At 40.5% G+C, this 21,631-nt stretch overlaps 1 protein-coding gene across 3 annotated transcripts; it reads right to left on the minus strand.

Annotated features, from left to right (window-relative positions):
* Positions 1 to 155: 155 nt before the first annotated feature.
* ankrd28b (ankyrin repeat domain 28b) lies at positions 156 to 17,113 on the minus strand. 3 transcript variants are annotated; one of them, XM_067601757.1, is made up of 28 exons: positions 16,899 to 17,113; positions 12,278 to 12,361; positions 11,640 to 11,718; positions 10,785 to 10,855; positions 10,463 to 10,663; positions 8,919 to 9,006; positions 8,373 to 8,515; positions 7,976 to 8,188; positions 7,489 to 7,567; positions 7,241 to 7,355; positions 6,421 to 6,503; positions 5,752 to 5,815; positions 5,574 to 5,642; positions 5,336 to 5,476; positions 5,047 to 5,158; positions 4,900 to 4,926; positions 4,710 to 4,784; positions 4,417 to 4,618; positions 4,241 to 4,328; positions 4,031 to 4,148; positions 3,359 to 3,578; positions 2,968 to 3,055; positions 2,792 to 2,875; positions 2,500 to 2,645; positions 2,294 to 2,376; positions 2,050 to 2,132; positions 1,800 to 1,891; positions 156 to 1,208 (listed from the first exon to the last, which is right to left on the minus strand). In XM_067601757.1, exons 1-28 carry the CDS (start codon positions 16,923 to 16,925, stop codon positions 925 to 927), a joined length of 3,159 nt encoding a protein of 1,052 aa, XP_067457858.1. In that variant the 5' UTR covers positions 16,926 to 17,113; the 3' UTR covers positions 156 to 924. The 3 variants fall into 3 exon arrangements, with proteins under 3 accessions (XP_067457858.1, XP_067457857.1, XP_067457859.1); XM_067601756.1 differs by lacking the exon at positions 16,899 to 17,113 and adding an exon at positions 12,536 to 13,137; XM_067601758.1 differs by lacking the exons at positions 12,278 to 12,361; positions 16,899 to 17,113 and adding an exon at positions 12,008 to 12,104.
* Positions 17,114 to 21,631: the final 4,518 nt, after the last annotated feature.

Below are 21,631 nucleotides of genomic sequence, written 5' to 3' on the forward strand. Positions count from 1 at the left end.
CTCACAAAGCTGAGCCTCGGATACCTCAGTATTGGATCAGTGCTTCTTACAAATGTTTCATTACTTACCTAGTACGCATCACTGTACTTTCACAGCTGCCTCTACAAACCCATATCTTCTCAGTAACTAATGAAGGCACAAAATGAACACATAAATAGGAACCGAAAGTACACAAATAATTTATTCTTGAAAGACTAAACCGCAATGGACAGGTCAATACACAAAGGTAAGGGTGATCAACTTAAAAATAACCCAGTACACATATCAAATATTTTTAAATTATCCAGGTAAGTAAATCTGATTTTTTTTTCTAGAGGATAAGTTGACATGAACATGGATATTTTAAAATTTTGATCTCAAAAAAATAAATGATTCTCCACCTGTATGACGTACAGACTTGAAGGACAAGTGCATTCTGATGGATGTAGTGTGCGGATATCAACCTTCTCTAAGTTCTCACAAAAATGTCAAAAATTGGAAACTGACTGCTCCCCCAAAAACTGAAAATTCTCAATCTCATTCACACAGTTAAAACTGGGTTAAAATGCATCCACGTCTTTTGGTCCCTGTCGGTTTAGCTTTCTGTGAAGTGCTACCATTCCTCTTCAGCATGTTATTGCCGTACAAAGGTTGCTGTCCACCCAACAAGTACAGTTTTTAGCACTCAAGAAGTCAGTGTTGGTAAAACAACGGTTACTGAGGTCCAGTATCAGCTGCAAGGACACCTGGGATCGGGATGGGTATGGGCCAGCCTGCTGCACCTCCTCCCTCTCTTACTCTCCGGTGGTGGGGTTGGGGGTGGTAGGGGTGTGGGGTGGGGGACTCTTAAGGCTCGTCTCTTCTTCTGCCCTCCCAAGCTGACAGTGGGTGATTTTTAAGACACAGGGTGTGTGTTTTAACGCATTTCTCGCTTCCTCCTGTCCTTCAGTACGTCTCTGAATCCGAGTCGTTGAGCTCCTCGTCTTTGTAAAAGCCGTCGTGATGGCTGATGTTGTTGAAGCTGCAGTAGGAGCTGTGCTCGCCGCGCAGCGCGGGCAGGCTATCGAAGGTGACGCTCTTGGAGGGGCTGGTGGTGTAGTGGTTAATGGCACTGAAAGGGAGGGTGGGTGCCGGGGTGCAGGGGGACACAGGCATCATGGTGGCCAGGATCAGGGCTAGGCAGTCTGCCACATCTTTGTTGGGGGCACAAGCCAAGGCCGGTGTGTAACCTGAAGCAATGACAATACACCACTGTTTATTCTGAAAAGTGATACACGCTTCATGTTTCTAGCATCAGTTCTTTAAGTGATTTACTATTAATTAACAATCCTGCAATGTGCCTGCACATTGAGAGCTGAGTGACTGAATTTGTCTGAATTTTGACTGAATTTTGTCACTTTGTTATTGATGTTTGTGAAAGAGTTAAAGTAGTAACAGCTAGTGACAGTTATCTACTAAGTAACAGAGTAAGAATGAGACTTTTGGGGCACACACTTCAAATTTAGTTTTTCGCTCTATCTTAAACATACTCACTGTAGATTCTCTTTAATCCAATGAGCCTGAGAGTTTCTCAAAGATCAGTATTAGACCTAACCAAGGCATATTTTAAATAACGACTATTACCTAATCAAATTCTAATCTGTTGTTTTTTCTCATAGTGTGGCTGTCATGTTTCCCAAATAAACTTTAGTACCCATTAATTTTAGATCCTATAGTATCCATTAAATTAATATTTTGCACTTCCCAAGATTTGGCAAAAGCCCAAAACACATGAAAAAGTTATAGTATATAGTAAAAAAAAAAAATTATCATGAATTTACCGTTTTCATCGACTGCAAGTACACTGGCTCCTTTTGCAAGCAGCTCTTGCACCACCACAGTCAGACCATTTCTTGCAGCCACGTGTAGAGGCCTTAAAAGAAAGAATCAAACATGGATGTGCTGACAGGCAAATCAATATTTGTATCTCTGCATTAATAATTCAAATCCCCACAGTAAACACAATACACTCTATTCAATCACACCAACGCAGCAAGAGACAAGAAACAATGTAATACAAGTGATACATACGTCTGTAAGGCGGCGTTAGTGGCATTAATGAGATTTCTGTCTGCAATCTTCTCCAATATCAACAAGGCACTGGTTTCATGTCCCTGTAGAATACAAGTCCAGTATGATAGGTATCAATAACAAGCAAATAGCCTTAAAACGTACGATAAATACACACTGTTCATAATATTTCAACCTATACTTGCAGAGTATACTGTATATTAGCTGCTGTAATGAAACAGTGCCACCTAATGGTCATACACACCTTACTGCAGGCGAGATGAAGTGCAGTGTTCTTCACTGCATCCTGCAGAGTGAGATCTGCTTTTGCACTGCTCACCAGCAGCTCTAATAATGAGAATGATAAGGTAGAATGCAGAAAAAAAGAAAGAAGTTAATTCAATCCCACACTGATTATTGCATCCTTCAGTGATATTTTCTAGCTTGATTTAAGTAGAGAGGTATTCATACCGACAGCGTTGGTCTGGCCATTCTCAGCAGCCATCATGAGTGGGGTCTTCCCCGCGGCATCGACACTGTTGACCTGAGCATTGTGGCTGAGTAGCAGCTGGAGACACTCCACATGGTCAGTGAAGGCTGCTGCATGCAGGGGGGTCCTGCACAAATGACATGAGAACAAGGCTTGTTTTTAATCATTCAGTAATTCACTCATGATACGAACCTCATTTGCCCAGTATCAGGTGTGCTACAAAACTCAAGGCTGACATTAATGTTGCACTTGCTTTAATATGACTGCGTATACCTGTTTTTACTGTCTTTGGTATTGACAATGGCAGGGCCTAGAGTGTCTATCAGCATCTCGGCAGCACCTTCGTTGTCATGAATCCTTGAGAACGGAAAAGAGCACAATTAATTAATATGTTACAGGTTCTGTCCTCACATGCAGTGATCTAAACAGAAAACAACACAATGTCTTACACAGCACAGTGGAGAGGGCTGAATGAATTGCCTTCGGCCTTGTGAAAAACCTCTTGTTCCAGCAAAACCTCCACACATGTATCGTGACCTGCAGGAGAGAAGCATCAGCCAGTGCTCACAATCAGGGCTTAACAAGCATTTTTCCTTATCAGCATGTGGCAAAATTTAAACAATGGGTGAATAAAGAAATGTACAAGCATGAAATATGAAATATAAAGTTGTGCATGCCTTTTTTTAAAAAAAAATCTATACTTGCACAAGTGCTCCTTTTACTTTCTTGGCAGCATGCCTGTATTTACTATAAAAGCATTCATTACTAAACATCAGATGTACATTTCCATAACTATAACGATTGTTTCTTTAAGAGGTTTCCAAACTCTCATCTCTGTACCATTGTAGCAGGCCCAGTGCAGTGGGGTGTAGCCTTGGTTGTCTGTTAAGACAGGGAGTGTTTCCACAGATTGGGCAGCATGCAGCAGGCCTCCCAGTACCCCAATGTGTCCACATGCTGCTGCCAGGTGGACCGGCGTGCGCCCTTTACAGTCCCGCACCAGGAAGTTGGCGCTGTGCTGAAGCAAGGCCTCCACACATTCCTCGTGACCAGTCACAGCCTGAGACCAGACGAGAACAGATATGAGCGTTATGACTGATGACTGATCACACCCTGACAAATGACGGATTTTAAATGCTTTGATGACAGCTGACCAATGTAATGGATTTTCATTCACTCCACAGGAAGAGAGGGAAGGTTTGTGTTTATGGTTAGGAGTAGGGCTGCAAAAATAAAAATACAAAAACTATATTTATAACATTCATAGAAACTACTCTAATCTAAGTACAATTGTAGAAGTACATGTAAAGGGGGAAGTGAAAAAATACTAATAAAAAAACCCAAATCCAAACATTTACGCTATTACATTACACAAAACTATGCAAGGTAGTTTGAACAAGTTTGGTACTGGTAGTGAAATCTGTGCATATGGTAGGGTACCAATATAGAAAATGTAATACCAAATTACATATATATAGTATATGTCAGTGTATGCAACAGTGGTGCACTCACTCCTCTATGCAGGGCCGTCCTGCCCCACTTGTCTTTGGCTTCTACATTGGCTCCCTTATTAAGCAGAGAATACACACAATCTGTGTGTCCACTCAGGACCGACAGCATCAGAGGGGTTCTGAGAGGGAACAGACATGATCAATTCACAACATCTTATGATTACAAAACAAAATAATTAAAAAAAAAAAAAAAATCACAACATATACTTACTGTCCATTCCCATCTTGAATGTCTACTGCACTTTGAAGATCAGCATTTCCAATCAGCAAACGCAAACATTCTGAATGACCGTTAGTAGCTACAAGGAATTAATGAACATCGTTAATTTCAGCGTCATTCGGTGAGTTTACAAATCCAAATGCACAAAAGCAAGTCCAGGTCCATACCTGCAGCGTGGATGGGGGTTCGCTTCAAGGTGAAGTCTTTGACCAGGATAGAGGCTCCCTGGTTGATTAGGACGTCCACACACTCCACGTGGCCCTTAAATGCAGCCAGGTCCAGAGGTGTGCGCCCTTGGCTGTTTCTCACATCTAGATCCAGCAGAGACTGCACCAGAACCTCCATAGCTTGGTGGTGACCATGGTATGCCTGAAAAATGAATTCACCATGAATAAATGACCATAAGATAAAGCTAAGAATAATAACATGTATTCCTCTCATGCCAGCAAGTGTTACTTACAGCAAGGTGCAGGGGGCTGACGGGGGCTCTGACATCAGAGTCATTCAGGATGTCTGTCCCTGAGGTTTCCATTAGCTGAAGAAACCAGGTAAACAAGTTAGAACCTACTTCAGATATAAGCTCAGTACGACATATATACAAGACACTGTGGCTTACACTATGCACATGAAAAACTACAAATTCCACTCACCACATCTAGAGGGGTTTCACTTGCAATCTAAAAAAAAAAAATTGGGGAAAATCAGCTATGGATTTAACCTCATTACAATAAAGCAATACAGAAATACAAAGATGATGGAAGCCATATGGCATGCACTCTGGCAAGTGAAGTTCTCACCAGCTCCAGGCAGAGGCGATGTCCATATGCGGAGGCGTAGTGCACAGCATTGTAGCCCTGATTGTCCCGGATCCCTGGATTTGCATCATTTCGCAGTAAATATTCCAGGCACCTGTAGACACAACAAAGAGGCTGTAGTCAAGCAAACAACATCTTCTTTCAAGTCTTCAGTTGTTACTCAGCATAACCAATAAGTGAGCTTTTATATCATGAAAACCCTCAAGCATCACCCGCTTTCCACAAAGCAACCACCTCTTTTCTGAAACTGAATGTTTAAAGTATTACTGACTTTCCGTCTGTGTCAGAGGCAGCAGCGTAGTGGAGAGGAGTGCATCCCCGTTCGTCTAGGTCATTGACACTGGCTCCAGAGCCCACCAGAGCAAACAGGCACTGGTAGTTACAGTTGGCAGCAGCGTAGTGCAGAGGGGTCCTGGAAAAGCACACATAGTTCAGTTCACTGTTCAAACTGGACTGACAGACTCTTAGAGCACAGTCTTGATCCACATGGGCCATTAAATGCTACAAACCTGCCAAAGCTGTCCTTTCTATTAAAGTCTGCCCCCGTGTTGAGAAGGAGATTGAGACATTCCAGGTTTCTGAGAAGATTTAAAAGAAGATAAAGTGATCAATATGATGATATTCTTACTGTTATCAGTCATGAACTCTCTTGTAATTAAATATAATATTCAGCTGTCCTCAACTCACCCTCCAGCAGCTGCAGCATGTAAACAGGTCCTTCCAAAGTCATCAGGAGTATCTATATCAAAGCCTGCATCACAATAAAGGATTATGAGCATGATCCATCACCAGTGTTTCCCTTTTAATTGTATAGGCCTGGCAGGCTGCCAGGCTAACAAGAATCCCCGCCAGGCCAAAAAAAAAGTCTTTTTTTAATGCCAAAAATAACACCAAGTATCCATTCATTTGGAAATCAATAGTGTTTGGGGACCTCTCAGTGCAGCGCTGTTCTGTAATGTGAGTCAACCTCTGTGTTGTTGCCTGGGAAACTCTTTAAGGAACAGGGCAGCGCATAATGTGTGCGCATACCGAATGTGTGGTTGAGTGGGTGCGAGCGGCAGAAAAGTGACAGTGAATGCGAGCGGAGCAGAGGAAAAGGTTAGCAGTAAGTTGTCAGTCTGGCAGTAAATGTACAGTACAGGCTACAGTGTGTCAGTTAATAAATGCTCTCAAGACCAAGAAAAGTAACGTCTGTCGTTTCCCCAACTGCGGGAAAAGTGAAGAGGGTTAGCTCCAAAGTTAGCAACAATGGGTTAGCCTAACCTGAAGATGCTCAGAGAGACAGAGAATATTTACATACTGTAAATGAGCTTGTGCAGTTAAGTGACAAACATTGTAAAGAACCGAGCTGCTCACCCGAAGACAGGAGCTTTCTGCAACAGTCTGAGAATCCACTGAGAGCAGCCAAATGCAGTGGGAACATACCGTGGACCCCTCGTCTGAAAAAGACACATCATGTTAATTTGGCCAATATCACCCAACTACTGACACCTCTGTATATTGAAACTCATACTGGTGCTAATCAGAGGCTAGGCCCGCCTTTTTTACATAGAGTTGCATCAATTAGTCGGTAGTCAGAAAATTAATCAGCAACTATTCTGATAATCGAATAAGCGTTTTAGTCAATTTATAAGCAAGAAAGACAAATATTTACTGATTGCAGTTTCTCAAATATGATGATTTGATGGTTTTCTGGATCATACATGATGATAAACTGAAAACCCTGGATTTTGGACTATTGATTTGACAAAACAGGACATTTGAAGATGTCACACTATGTGCTCTTTGAAAAAAACAAACAAACAAAAAAAAGGCATTTATCATTATTTTCTGAAATGTTATAGACAAAATGATAAATTGAAAAAATAATGGTCAGATCAATATTGAAAATAGTCCTTAGTTGCAGACCTATTTTCATGTCAAAGGTTTCTTTGGGAGTGTTTTTCCTTATCTCAATCATCAAAAGAAAGAGGGCGCTGCACACTGTACTAATTGTAAAGCCCTTTGAGGCAAACTTGTGATTTGGGGCTACATAAATAAAACTGACTTGACTTAACCACAGAATCTTCTGTATCAGTTACATGACAGTCAATACTTGTCTGCTCTTGATAGATTTAAACATGCAGCTCAACCATAATTTGTTGAATGTGTTGAAACGACAATCAAGCTCACTCACTTAGCTGTGTCAGCTCTGTTAGTAATGAGGGTGTTGATGAGGAGCTCGTGTCCGTATCGAGCTGCAATGTGCAGTGGTGTATTTCCGTTCTTATCTTCACAGTCAATCTCAGCACCTTCAGGAAAAAAAAAAAAAAAAACACAAAACAAAACAAAGCAAGCACTTAGTCTGATTAACACTGAGAAGCGGTTTTAGCTTTACTGTCTGGTGTGAGACATCAATGAGGCCACGTCTTTAAAGGAGCTCACCGTTCTCAATGATTGCTTGAGACCTTGAAAACCTCCCGTGGATCGCTGTCATGTGGAGGGGCGTCTTACCATCTTTACTCTGGAGAGAAACAGAGACACACTGGTATCGTTTTGGAGGTTATTACTATGGCTTCAGCTATAAAACATTAATAAACAGGCTAAGGATTTGAATGAAACAACCAAATGCTATAAAACACCGTTTGACATTCTGACATCTTTTTTACTGTAAGAAAAAAAGCACACTAAGTATGAATCACATGCTAGCAACAAGTTTGACTGTTTAAACAGATGACTAAAAGAATTTCTCTCTACACGTAGTCTTTGTGACTCTTGTAGTACCATCAACACTAGTGTGATTATTTTTCAATAATGTACCTGTGTCTGGAAAAGGAGTGCCAATTATTGAGTAACAGCTTTCCCATATCAAGGGGCGCAATCTTTTTCTAAGTAATCAGCGTTGAGAGGCGACATTCTGGTTTTTACTCACCTTGATGTTGACATCTGCCCCGTTGCAGACTAGCAGCTCCAGACAGAGCGCCCCGTGGCGAGAGGCGGCGGTAAAATGGAGAGGTGCGAAGCCCTTCTCGTTCACCTGGTTCACGTTAGCCCCGCACTCTATGAGCTCGTTCACCACCACGTCCTGTCCGTTGTAGCAGGCCACATGGAGGGGTGTGTTGCCGTACGCGTTGGGCTCATTGATCTGGACAGCAAGATGAACAGCGTGTAGTTATGTACTTTTCATGCGCTACTAAAAGAAATGTTTCTAAACTCTTCAAATCCTAAATCAGGATACACAGTTGGGATGTTGTTGCATTTCATGGTCAGAGGAAAGGATCTAGTAGTGTCTGCAGTGTAATGACAGTACAACTGTGGGTGGAACTCACATCCACCCCCAAGTCCAGGAGGTATTTGACAACACTGATCATTCCACTGGAGGCTGCTGCATGTAGCGGTGTATACGATTTCTTATCTTTGCAGGCCACCTCGGCTCCATGAGAGGCCAGCAGCTTCACCACTTCTATGTGCCCTGAAGACGAAAAGAGAACGATTTAAATTACATGAACATGCCATCAAGATATCATCTAGTATTTCATTTCATCATATATGAATGCACTGGGCAGTATTCCTTCAACAGACTGGATTTTAAAGCTTATCAGTACATGTTACATGATCACAGTGATATCTTCAATGTTGGCTCATGTTTTTAATGTTTTCTAAATGCTGATGATACTTTCTGGAATATTTTGCTGAATGAAATATTTATCTCCCTCCAAAATAACCACTGATACCTTAAAAATAATTTAAATGGGCAGTATTGCTTTTTCAACCCAGTCCTGGAAACTTTCACTGACCACAAGATGACAGGAGCTCTCAAAGTGACAAGGAAAAATGAATAATATTACATAAAATTGCTGTGGTTGATTTATTACCCATGTAGGCTGCCCAGTGGATTGCACGGCGGTCCTTCTTGTCAAAGGCATTGATGTTGGCTCCTCTAGAGAGTAAGAGCCTCACCATCTAATAGCAGCAACAGACGGGGGAAAAAAAACAATAAGAGATGATGTGGAGGGCAGTTGTAAACCCAAGTATCAAGGCATGACGGTTTTGTCATGCCTTGATACTTGGGTTAATGTACTGATCCTCTGCTCTACACCACAAACAGGGATACAGATTATTTCGATTTGATCTAATCTCATGAATTAGTTGAGCTTTCATGAAGCCCAAAGTAAATTCTCTTTTAAATTACGGACCAAATGTGGTTTGAAAAACAGTTTGGCATATATTTTGCATACAGTTCAACACAGGTAAACAAGACACAAAGACACTAAGCATTAAACTGTCCAGTTCCACAGTGTGCCGTTACTGTATATGTCATGTTATCAAGGCTACAAAAATGTGCCCCCACCTCAGTATTTAGTGCGGATCTTACTAGAAAATTCCTGCTTTACCACAAGTTTGCATGAACAGTTTCGTTGCTCTTGGTTTGCATTCATGCTTGATTAGACAAGGCAGTTCCACCCATAACATATCTAACACATGTGAGTTTATGATATACGCACCGGACATAAAGGGTAATTTGCATGCAAGCATGTGATTGGACAAGCACTGAAACCTAGTGTCCTTGAGTGTGTGGCCACAATTTATGACTGACAGCCTCCAGTGTTATCTGGAAAAAGTGTTATTTTTTATAAACAAGCCCTGACTAGTTCATTGGAAGGCAGCTTTATTGTTTGTTGAGGTGCAGCTTTTTCAGCTTAGGGTTGGATTTGTGCAACTGACTCTCAGATCAAAATAGCTGATTATTTTCACCCACCAAAAATTTACTTTACAGTAATACAACAGCACTAAAAAAAAAAAACCTTTGCCAAAAATAAACAAAGAGAGACAACCAATACTATGAGGAAGGAACAGCACTATGTGGTAATACTTGATGCTGTGGTTATTGTGGCTGCCACATATGGGGATGTTGACAGTTTCACCTCACACTTCTTTAACCGGCAAAAAACATAACCATTGTTCAGTTCCTTATTGAAATGTTACATACAATGCCCATTGTGTTTACACATTTATGAGGCAAGCAGAGACACTTCCTGTTAGCAAGTGGAGAAGATCAGGAGCTTATACTTATAGCCTTGTAAACACAACCAACATTAAGCCTGGCTAGTCTGATGGCTTGCCAATAAAAACTTTGTGCATGTGGCACATGCTCTCTGGAGAGGAGAATAAAACTCCCCCGTCAATATGATATGAGTGATACTGAAGCGGTTAAAGTTTTAAAACACAAGACACCACAGACTTTACAGCCACTCACCCTTAAAAGTTAGAACACGTTTTGTTTCTTAAGCAATTAATATTTAAATGCGCTGCCATTTCTATCCATTAAGCTACAACAATATCAATACAAAAGGGATTAAAGTGCTTCTTGGACTACAGCTAACAGCCGAATCAAACAATACTATAAACCTGATATTACCTCCAGGTGACCGCTGAAGGCTGCATGGTGCAGCGCGGTCCGGCCAGCTCTGTCTGACACATTCACATTACTGAGCAGTGGGACGAGCGCTTCAGCGCAGCGGACAGCCTTATTGGCTGCGGCAATGTGAAGCGGCGTCTGCCAGTTCTTATCTCGGGCATTTACGTCTGCAGAGTGTTTCAGCAATACTTGAACAGCCTCCTGTAAGAAGACATGACACATGTTGGTTTTTAATTTTACACTGTTTCCATTTTTAAAAAAAAAAACAAAACAGTGCACATCAGTGTGTGTGTGATAGAGAATCGTAGAGACGTTCACATACCTCACTGCAGGAGGCCACAGCCCGGTGCAGAGGAGTGAGCCACTTGTTATCTTTGGCATTTACTCTGGCACCTACAAATTAGAGGACAATGGCTGTCAGACTATTTAAGGTCATACATTTTCTTGACGTCTGGTACAACATTTGTAACACAATAAATTCAGCCTTTTGGACAGCTATGGGGAAACTGTTCTCCAATTCTATATCTATATCTGTTAAAGCATAAATCAGAAACAGACTGGAAAGGAAGCCTGTAGAGGTTTATGCCAATATTGAATGCAGATGCTCCATCTGGCGACAGAAACATAAAAACATTCCACTGAGTTTCACATTTGAGAAATGTCATTGTTGTCGAGAACGGGTTAACACTGGTAATGATTCTCTGTTTTCAAAAAGCAGAAATGAGAAACCAGTATGTCAAGATATCAGAAGAAAGGTGTTGCCTAAAGTGATTATAAGTTAAGTAGATTCAAAAGACATGAAGACTTGCGGAACTTGCCACATCAGTCATAGAATAAACATCTCACTTACTTAAACAAACCATAATGGTGACACCAGTTACATAGTTACATAATTTCCGCTCTTTCCTGTGAAATTAACAACTAACAAAACATTTTTAAGATTCTCTCCTGACGCTTGAAACACTCATCATCATTTCTATACTGTTACATTACAGCAACATTTGTTTTTCTAAACCATTCGGCTTTCAAGTTGAGCTAAATAGATTGTTAGATGTCTGAACATTTAATGTTTAGGGATGAATACTAAGTTGTAAGCTCTCTACACTACATTCATTTGGTTGTGTTTACCTTCAACAGCTTCTTTACATAAATTCTCTTCTGGAGGAAAAAAACATACCTGAAAGAATCAGCAGCTCTATAATTTCTGCATCTCCGAGATAGGCAGCAGCATGCAATGGAGTTCGCTTCTCATTGTCCTGTAATGAGCAAACAGAAGGACACAACTGTGATTAAAAGCAAACAAAAGACTTTGTACTTCCGTTTTAACCTTGTATTCCTTCTCTGCTTTATAGAGGCTAATATAATCCTGACCTGTAGTGACATTAAACACTTTTATCTTTACTATTTGTGACAGTATATTAGTAGAAGGGAAAAATAACCAGTGAACATTAACAGCCCCACAGTCATAATCCATGGCAAAAAGTGGGTTAAACACAAATTCAGTTACTTGAAAAGCTTTCCGGGGAAACACAAGCAAGTACAAACCAGCCTTATTTTGAAGCAAACACCCCCACCAAAGCAGTAATGGTGAGGAATGCAATAAAACAAGCAGTGCCAGAGCACGCAGTGGGAACTGTAAAAACCAAACCATGTGCTGTTTTGTACTCAGCAACTGTTGAGAGAGTTGTATGACGCTTTTGAAGGACATTTATACATCTGAGGTTTTTAAATTCTGTGTTGTTGTTGTTGTAATTTTAAAATAGAATAATATGAGGAAACAGATGTGGAGATTGGTTGCAGTCTTTTGGGAATTACCTGTGCATTCACATCCTCTTTTTTGAATATGAGTGCGCGTACTTCATCAGGATCCACATTGAAAATAGCTTTCAGCAAAGCAGGCTGTAAAAGAGAGAAGAGAGCGTGTCAACATCGACTGACATGCAAACACTTGTGCAGAAGTGCATAATAATTACAGAGAGAGTATTTGATTTCAGAGAACAGCGACCCATGAGTGAAAACTTTTGATTGTAAAACTTGAAAGGCCGAGTTTGAGAATACAATACTCATTCAGACCTTGGAGGTTTGAGTGACTTCGGGATCCTCGTCCTCAAGAACCACAATACACACAAGACTCATTTGCTCAACGATCACACTGTCAACCCAATCATGTTTTGGCTTCTAAAAAATCCCCAAATATTCTGCTCCCTGGAGAATAACAGGGAGCAGGCTGCTATACATATTCAAATGTACATTGTAAAAAAAAAAACGGTGACACATATCAGACGATGTTGGAGGCTGACGGTCTGGATTGATACTGCTGAGCAGCCAATTTTGTTTACAGTCAGTTGACAGGCCAGAAAAGTGTATCCATCCCATGGCACTGAGAGAAATATCACAATCCTTAGATGAATACGAGTCCGGTTACGTGCTCCAGAGGAGAGATGCCAACGTTGCTGATGTTTTAACAATACTGTCCATCTTTTCTTTTTTTATCCAGATAGAATTTATGCTTCAGCGAGACCAGCTCTCTGCTGTGACTGTCTATATCTTCAACAGAGGCAGACAAAAAGAAAAAAGAACAATGTCCAGAGCTGATTCCCCGTTAAAAAACATCCAACGTGACAGGTTGGATAAGAGGTGAAGCAAGGTTTTAAAAGTTAAACTGAAGTAAATTAGACAATGGTTGAAATTCTTCACAAAGACTGACTCAAGGATCTTGCCTCCTGCCCTGGCTTCTTAAAAAGTAGTGAAAGTTGGCTCCACCCTTCTTAGGGGTGTATACACAGAGAAGGAACAATGTTACTGTGCGTTCTACATGTGCATGATTACCAGATATGCGGAAAAGACTAAATAAATCGTAACACGTTTCTTCATTTCTAGGATATAATGGTATTTACAGTAATGATATTTGGCTTTTGTAAAAGAAAAAACAAAAAAGGGGGGGTTTTGGGGGATCAGAGCAACAACCACGTTTTTAAGACATGTAACTGAAACCACATTAAAGATTTAATATAAGTATTTAACCATGTGCCGGTAGCTGAAGTTATTCATTGTGACACTGTTGCAGAATCTTGGCAACACTTCCTGTAAGATAAGACTCTCTGACAACACGTGCAATGTCTCTGAATAGTGTGTTGGAACTGGAAACCAAAAAATGCTCCAGCACAGCAGACTTAAAACTTGACCAAACGCCTACAACATCAGGTCCATCTAGCTCTCTACATGAGTCATTTGTTGGTAAAGTGTAATTTTTCCATAAAAAAAACAACACACAAAAGGTTTGAATCCCTAAGCGAGTCGATTCGAAATTACTATTTTATCTTTCATGCAGGACAGCGTTCTTCTCACTAAGTACAGAGCTGCAGATCGTCACCACTTATGGTTGGTTACGCTGGTTTCATTCTATAACACATACGGTCAACTTCATAGTCACATTTGTGTCATCAACCTCTGTTACATCCCTATGACTCATCAAATTTTTTTGGGAAACCACTGAATGCCACGATCATCAGTCACAGACAGTAAAATGTAAGCGTGTGCTCATGAACCCTCGTGTGTCATGTTAAGCCAGATCAACACTGCAGCTCTCCTCTATCTGATCCACCATAACACCAGCAGAGAGTCTTTGATCAGGCCGTTTTCCACCGCCTGTGGGAGGAGGCTGGCATGGATGGGGAGAACAGTGAGGGCAGGGGATCCCATCCAGAGGCTGCAACTGGTTACCCATGAAAGACCCAGATGGAACATTCCTGGCTTCCACAAAAACTTAACTCTTCCCTGACTTTAGACAAGTTTCCTAAAAAAAACCAAACAAATTAAGCCACAAATAAAGCCGTTTCCACTAATGATATCTGAGAAATTTGATGATACTTAAATGTTGTGTGTCAGGTCAGATAGCCTATATCTTGCACTTTAAATACACATGAACTATCATAACCTTTGAATGAGCAATGTGCACCCCTGTATCCAAAACAAAACGTAAGATGAAGAAGCAGGAGGGTCGAGACTGTCGAGAGCCTGCAGGTTTTAAAATCACCTGCTGTAATGTTGAGCTGGGATGAAAGCCTGCATTATCTTGGCACTTTGTGCAACACAGTTACCTTTATAGATCTTCTAAGGAAAAAGCAGCAAAGAGTAAAAAGACAAATCCTGAATGCGCCTCATGTTTGAGCGGAAACAACAGCACTGACCAACTATTTAACTGCAACAGCCCATCTCTCTGCATGCAATCATTTCCAGGAGCTGGAGTTTTTCTTGCTTACAGTCATGATGATGTATGTAGAGCAGAGACATTTGTTCATTAAGACTTCATCCCTCATTGAACCCACCAGGCTGCCCAGCTAGCTAATTAGCTAATGAGCCATGCAGATTATATGACCTCATGTACAAAAGACATCTAGATTATATGGCATAATTTGAGCCTCATACTTTACCGTATGAAACAGCATCAGCTAGCCTATGTTTGGATCCTTCTTGTCTCTGTGCTGCTTCCAAATAGGTTTCAATGGCTAACAACCACATTATTATCCATTATCATTCACAAGGGACTTAAGACTGTTAAGCTTTATGAGAGTTTACTGAGGAGCCAAGTACTTTCAATTTAAGCTGACAGAAATCATTTTTACTATACGTCCTATATGCATTAAACTCAACTTTTCTGCCACAAGGTCTAAAACAAACTGTCAAACATTGTAAGCACTTGAAATAAAAATATATTGTAATCAATTTGCCACAGAGAATAATACTGCAGTTTCAATACCATTCAAGGTGCACATGGTGGCATGGGTAAGATTATTACCCTTTGAAGCATGCTTGAAACCAACAGGACATGATAAGCTATGGCCTTGTACAAATTTGAGCCGCATGACGCATTTCAGCGGATGGATTGATGCTCAGTAAGTATTCAGGCTAAGCAAGAATTACCAGACTACCATTACCAGCTAGTATCTTAAGAGTCTTTTTTCAAAAACAAGAGACCATTATCTCATTCTGTAATGCCCATGAATATCTGCAGGGCACAATGGAGGTTAGAATGACTGGGGGTAAATTCAGGGTAACAAGTAGGGCACTTGTGCGTCTTACACGGTCTCATTTTGACGATTTCTGAAAAGGAAGGACAAATCTGCATTTTGTTTTCAGTTCTGCAGCCCTGCACGACTGATGTAGGAGATTTTCTATGCTTCTCTAGCTGCACGACTGTGCACCTCCTCTCTCCTCATACAAGCCAGCCTAGTTAATACCATCACCATGGAGACGGCTCTTTGGCAACTCCACCGGCTCACAGGAGCCCAGGCACACGATCATTCAAGCACACACACAATGAAAGACACATGCAAATATGTTACAAGAATAGCAGGCATGTGCAAAACACGCAGTCCTTAAATGATAACAGAAAGCTATTTTTGTTTTCACAAGTAGATGACAAGTGTTTAATACAGTTAGATGACACACGTCTAATCCTGTCACACTGCCAGTCACCTCATACATTTATTATAACCATTACACAGCTGTTAAACTGCATGTATTCCATTCATATAATAGATATAAATAACATTAGGTAAACAACTTTGTAGACTGTGTCTGACAGGCACGGTTGAATTATTGGGGATTATATATATTGGGGCAATACTAAAAGATTATGATCGAGGACACAACTTATCTATACAGCTGTTATAAACCTGCTGTGAAAAATAAACGTGGAAAATTACTAAAAATCAACAGGGCTTCTGGTAGATCCTCACTGTCACAACACAGTGGTGCTATTCACACAAGGTTAACCATGTAGTTAGGTGAATTGGCGCATACAAACTACATCATTACTAATGTGTTTACATGTTATCCATCACAAAACCTCCCCAGCTGAGCAAGCTAACATCATGCATGTCACAAACGTCCAGTTGTCAGAGTAACGTCACAGTCAACAGATCGCATGGGTTGTTATGGTAATCACCTCACATTACATTGCAGAGATTTAGTGGCTATTATTAAATCATACGATCACTTGGAAGCGACAACTCAAACCAAGTTTTGTACTATTTTGTCACAATACGCTAAACAGTCACTTACCCAACTGATCTGATCTGTCTGAACTGCATTTCTCGCAGGCTCTGGCTAATTGCTGGCAGATAAACAGTAACATTAGCTGGTTACAACTCAACAACCCGCTTGAGCATGTGTCTCAATGTAAATGTGAAGCCCTATAAAAAACTGACTCCAAATGTGATTCAGCCGACAAGTACACTGTATCTAACTTGCACTTCATATGCGACAATTAAATATCTAGATTCACGCTTCAGGGAAATGCTTCCGTTTCAGAGAATAACGTTAGCTGGAGAGACGTTCCGCTGGCAAATGTTGAAACTGGGGATGCTAGCTCACGTTAGCCAGCCAACATTAGCTTGGACCTGGATCCGCTTTTGACACAATGATCACTTACCTGGTCTCGAATTTTGAGAACCACCATATTTCTGGGAGTTTAGCTGTTCTCATGCAGATTCATGAAAGGGATATTTGTCTTTCTCCTCCCGAACAGCTCTCCCGTTGGTCTGATGGAGGCCTAGCGTGTTCGCTAGCTTAGCAATCTTGCTAGCTTCCTAACCTGATGGCATGAAAGTAGAAGAGTAGCGGAAACTCCATAACATTGCCGCCACCATACGCCACCTCGCAAAAAGAAGCGATTCAATTGGCCAAACGCGCTCTACGTGTCAGTAAGGAAGCTATTGGTTGGTTGTTGCTAACAGCGCTCTGTGAGACGCACTGTGTTGAATATTGCATTGCTCACTACGCTCCTCATAATATATGACGACATTTTTTTGAATAATCTTAAATTATTTATCCAGCATGGAATTACTTATATTTTGTAGTTTGAATAAATGTGTCCGTTTGGTCGGCTTTTCTGTTGTTTTATTTTTAAACTTAAGCTTTTACTAAATCCAGATAAGACTAATTGCATGCTCTTCACCAGATCTCAAATTTAAAAAATCCACTTAAGTATTACTATTAGTACATTAAAAAAGTTCCATGTTATAAGTACATGGGTACCTGGTTAGATTAAAAATGATCATTTAAAACTCATGTTGAGGAACTGAATAAAAAGCTTAAGTTAAAATTAGGTTTCTTTCACAGAAACAAGCATTGCCTCTCTTTTAGCAGTAGGTTGCAGATTGTACAGGCATCATTTTCATCAGTGCTTGACTATGCAGATGCAGTTTACATGCATGAAGCTGCCCATACCTGCAAACCCCTTGATGCTGTGTATTACTTAAAATTTATTTCAGGTGACAGTTTTAGAACCCATCATTGTATCCCCCATGAGAAGGTAGGGTGGCCATCACTTACCATTCGAAGGGAACAACACTGTCTTGTTTTTATTTATAAAGCCATCCTAAGTAAACTACCATTTTATTTATCATCACTTTTAAGACCCAGAAATGTGGGATACCATACCCGTTCACAAGAATGTATTACCTTGGATATCCCTTATCTGAATACAAAACCAGGAAAAACTGCATTCACCTGTTATGTTCCTCATAGGTGGAATAAGTGTTATACAATAAATGCTCCTGTTTTTTTTAATATGTCTGTTTTATCCCTGTGTAATGTACTTATATTACTGTCATTTTCTTTTTGTTCTTTTGTAAGTAATTTGTCTTGTGTTTGTGTTGTATTTATGATTGTTGGTTTTACACTTTTTTACACTTTTTGTTATATGACTTGTTTGGTTGTGTACTTGCAGAACACCACTGTAAATGAGTGATGCTCTCAACTGGTTTCCTCTGAGTAACTAAATGTATCTATCTATTCATTTACACCATCTTGAAGTTGTGAAAAGTGTTATCGATGCTACCATCTGCCGCTGAGCAACTAATGCAGCCTTGTAGAGGGTTAAATGTTAATCAGGAACAATATTCTCTCAGGAATAGTTTCTCCAGACAGACGGTCATCTGCTCTGCTGACACAAACAATAAACATGCTACATAATTAATAGGCCTCATAGAAGCTGTGCTGTAAATCAGTTTTGTGCAAACAGAAATTACAAGCTGAAAAAGTAATACCTTGAATAAATACAATATTTGCCACAGAACACCCCCCCGACCCCCACCCCACCCTCATCATGTCTAGAAAAGGGGAGCTGATGAGGTAAATAATGGACTTCTGCACCCACAGTGATTGTGCTGCACAAGCAATTCTGTGAAAAGTGATGCACATGCACAGCCTATAAACTCTGCACCTTTTAAATACTCTTCTGTCTGCTGACTTATATGCTCTTAGACATATCCTTTGGGCATATTCATTGCAAGATAACATGAAAGTATATAGTATATACGTGTCCTGGAGCTGAATGATTATCTCTGTAATTGTTATTGGGTTTTAAAAGCTAACTGTGTTTTGGTCCTGCAACCTAACAACAAAATGTGGTGGAATATGGCCCTCTAGTGACTTACCCTTCAACTACAAGCAGACTTTGAAAGTAGCTGATGTAATTTAATTTGAATGGACGCTTAAATACAATATGTAAATGCTTATTAACTTAAAGCCCAAGTGTCAGTATCAGAGCTTATTTTTATGTCGAGACAAGAAGAATTTGAGAGGATTTTTGACTTCAGTGAATAATGCAACTTCTGTAATCCCTGTGATAAAATAAAAAAAACAATTGCATTAACTTACACCAACTTGTTAGTGATTTCACTTCGGTGTAATATAATAAACTTGTTCCCTCTTAACAAGAATCTGTTGCATTAATAAGGATCCAAATAAGGGTGTCCTTCAATGTTTGAATTTCTCATGGGATGTTATGGCCACAACAGCTGATGACGTGGGACAGTAATTTCCTCTGTACAGTGAAAATACCACAGACAGGTCTGGCGGGGATGATTTCATGGAAGATAGCCAAAAGGATTGGACACAAACCCTTCTGTTGATGGTGCACTCAATGACTCAATGGTTGTGTCATGGACACAGACCCAGTACATTTAGATCCCAAAGTCCACAGAGCAGCAATTCAGGACTGGAAGAGCTGCTGTTATACATTACTAGTGGAAGAAATGTGTATAAACTACTGTAGTTAGTTATTTGTTTTTTGTTTTACAGCTATTCCATTATAACACTTTAGTGTAGATATGAAACAAAAACAATGTTAGTGTAGAATAATAAGTGTAGAATGTGAATGTGAATGTGACAGTATTAATAAACTAAGAGCACTGACATTGGTGCAGATTCTCTTTCTGATGAATATTTGATGTTTATTATAAACCTTTATGCCACTTACCTATGTAAACAAGTTAGCCCTAAATGACTACTGTAACTCATTCATCAGCCTGGCTGCTGTCTGTCTCAAGTTGTCAAGGCAAAGAGATGATTACTTGCCACCGAGTGGCATCTGTCTTATTCCAAAATAAAAAAAAGCAGTACAGGAAAGTAGTACATTTTTTGTGAGTGAGGGAGGTAGCAGGGGTCCTGTGAAAGAATGTGGGTTTATGCTCACCAGGCAACTTTCCAGGGTAGTCTCACATTTCAAGGCGTTGGACACAAAGAGAGGGGAGAGGGAAAAGGTTGTAGCAGCTATGCTGATGATTTTGGGTGTAGGTTGGTCGCTTGCTGGGGGTAATCCTCCTGGATCTGTCCCTAAGCCTCCTGAAGGCCGCAGTAACCCCAGCAGGAATACTTTCTCACTGGGGAGGCTGTGGTGGAGGAGGGTTCCCACAAATTGAATTAAGAAGAGGAGAAACTGCGGACAAAGGAGTAAATCCATAAATGAAGAAAACAGATGCCTGCACACATACCCCCACCCGTCTCTCTAAAACTGCACCCTGACCCTGTGTTTACACCCTTCTTGTTTACAGGACCCTGTGTGTGTGAGAGAAACAGGGAGAGAAAATGAGTGAGAGAAAGACAAATAACACGTACAGTAAAGCACCCTCTGCTCTTTCTGTAGGAGCTTTTTGAAGGTTTCGTTCAAATCTTAAAAATTTTTTCATGTAAACAACATTTTTAGTTCTTTGCAGGACAAAAAATTCAAAGCTCCAATTTTCAGGTCCTCCCATCTCCTACTGAAACAGAATAATGTAGCAAGATTAATAGAAATAATGAAAATTGCCAGACAGAGGAGCACACATTAAAATATGCGCCTATGGCATTTATGCGCTCTTCATGAAAAAGTCACATGTTGGAAAGTCACATGCTTTTACATACATTCATTATTGGGGTTGACAGTGTTATTTTTATCCAAACTGTCAAAAAATTGACCCCAGAATTTGTAAAAATCTACACTAGAGCCAGTTTTCTCTTATTGTAGTGAGGAAGCACACAAATCCACTTCTTTAAGATTAATCTTTTCTCTGAAACCATACCCAGCATAAGGGTTTCTTGTATAGCATAAGTCAACATGAACAGCATGTATTCTCCAACATGTGTCTCAGTTCTAGATATGAGAGAACCATGGGAAGATGTCTTCCCAACACTCAGCCAAGTTGGAACAAGCTTTAAAAAATGAGTGTGATTACTCTTCCTTACATTTACATCTGTCACAGAGATATGAAATTGAAAGTTTAAAAAAAAAAGGTTTGGGGCCAGTTGTTTAACTGCAATAGTTGATAAAGTGCCACCACAGCAAATACGATACAGTATGCTGACAGTAAGACGTCTACATATCTATGGAGACTGCAAATTCTTTTGGGTGGATGAACCAACACCTCATGCTGAGAAATGACACGGTCCTTAGCATTCAGGTGCCAGCTGTGAGGGTCCTGCTTAGGGAAGAGACGACGACAGTGACACGCATTCAGGATCATGCCTCAGATACGCTGATGTTCGGATGTGCCCCTGTCTCAGCCGTCACAATGAAGAATGGCAAACAGCTGGACAGTCGAGGTCCCAGGATGAAAGTGGTGTCATCGACTGGGTCAATCCCAGCTGCTGTGGGACAGTGGCAGTGGGAAGAGTGAGAATAGAATACCAGCTCACCATTTTACACCACTGCTCCTGGAGTGCTGATGTAGAGCCAGGCCACTTGATTAGCAGATCCAAATCCCTATCCAATATGGTCCTTTAAGCCTATAAAAATGCATAAATAAAAATAAGACACGGCTGATTTCAAGCAGTATGAGTGAACAAGGCCAAACTGGATGGAGACACATCCAAACATCTAAACACATTGTGATGTTTGATGAG

The sequence above is a fragment of the Thunnus thynnus genome, chromosome 10 (genome assembly GCF_963924715.1).
Source record: "Thunnus thynnus chromosome 10, fThuThy2.1, whole genome shotgun sequence".
Classification (NCBI taxonomy): Eukaryota; Metazoa; Chordata; class Actinopteri; order Scombriformes; family Scombridae; genus Thunnus; species Thunnus thynnus.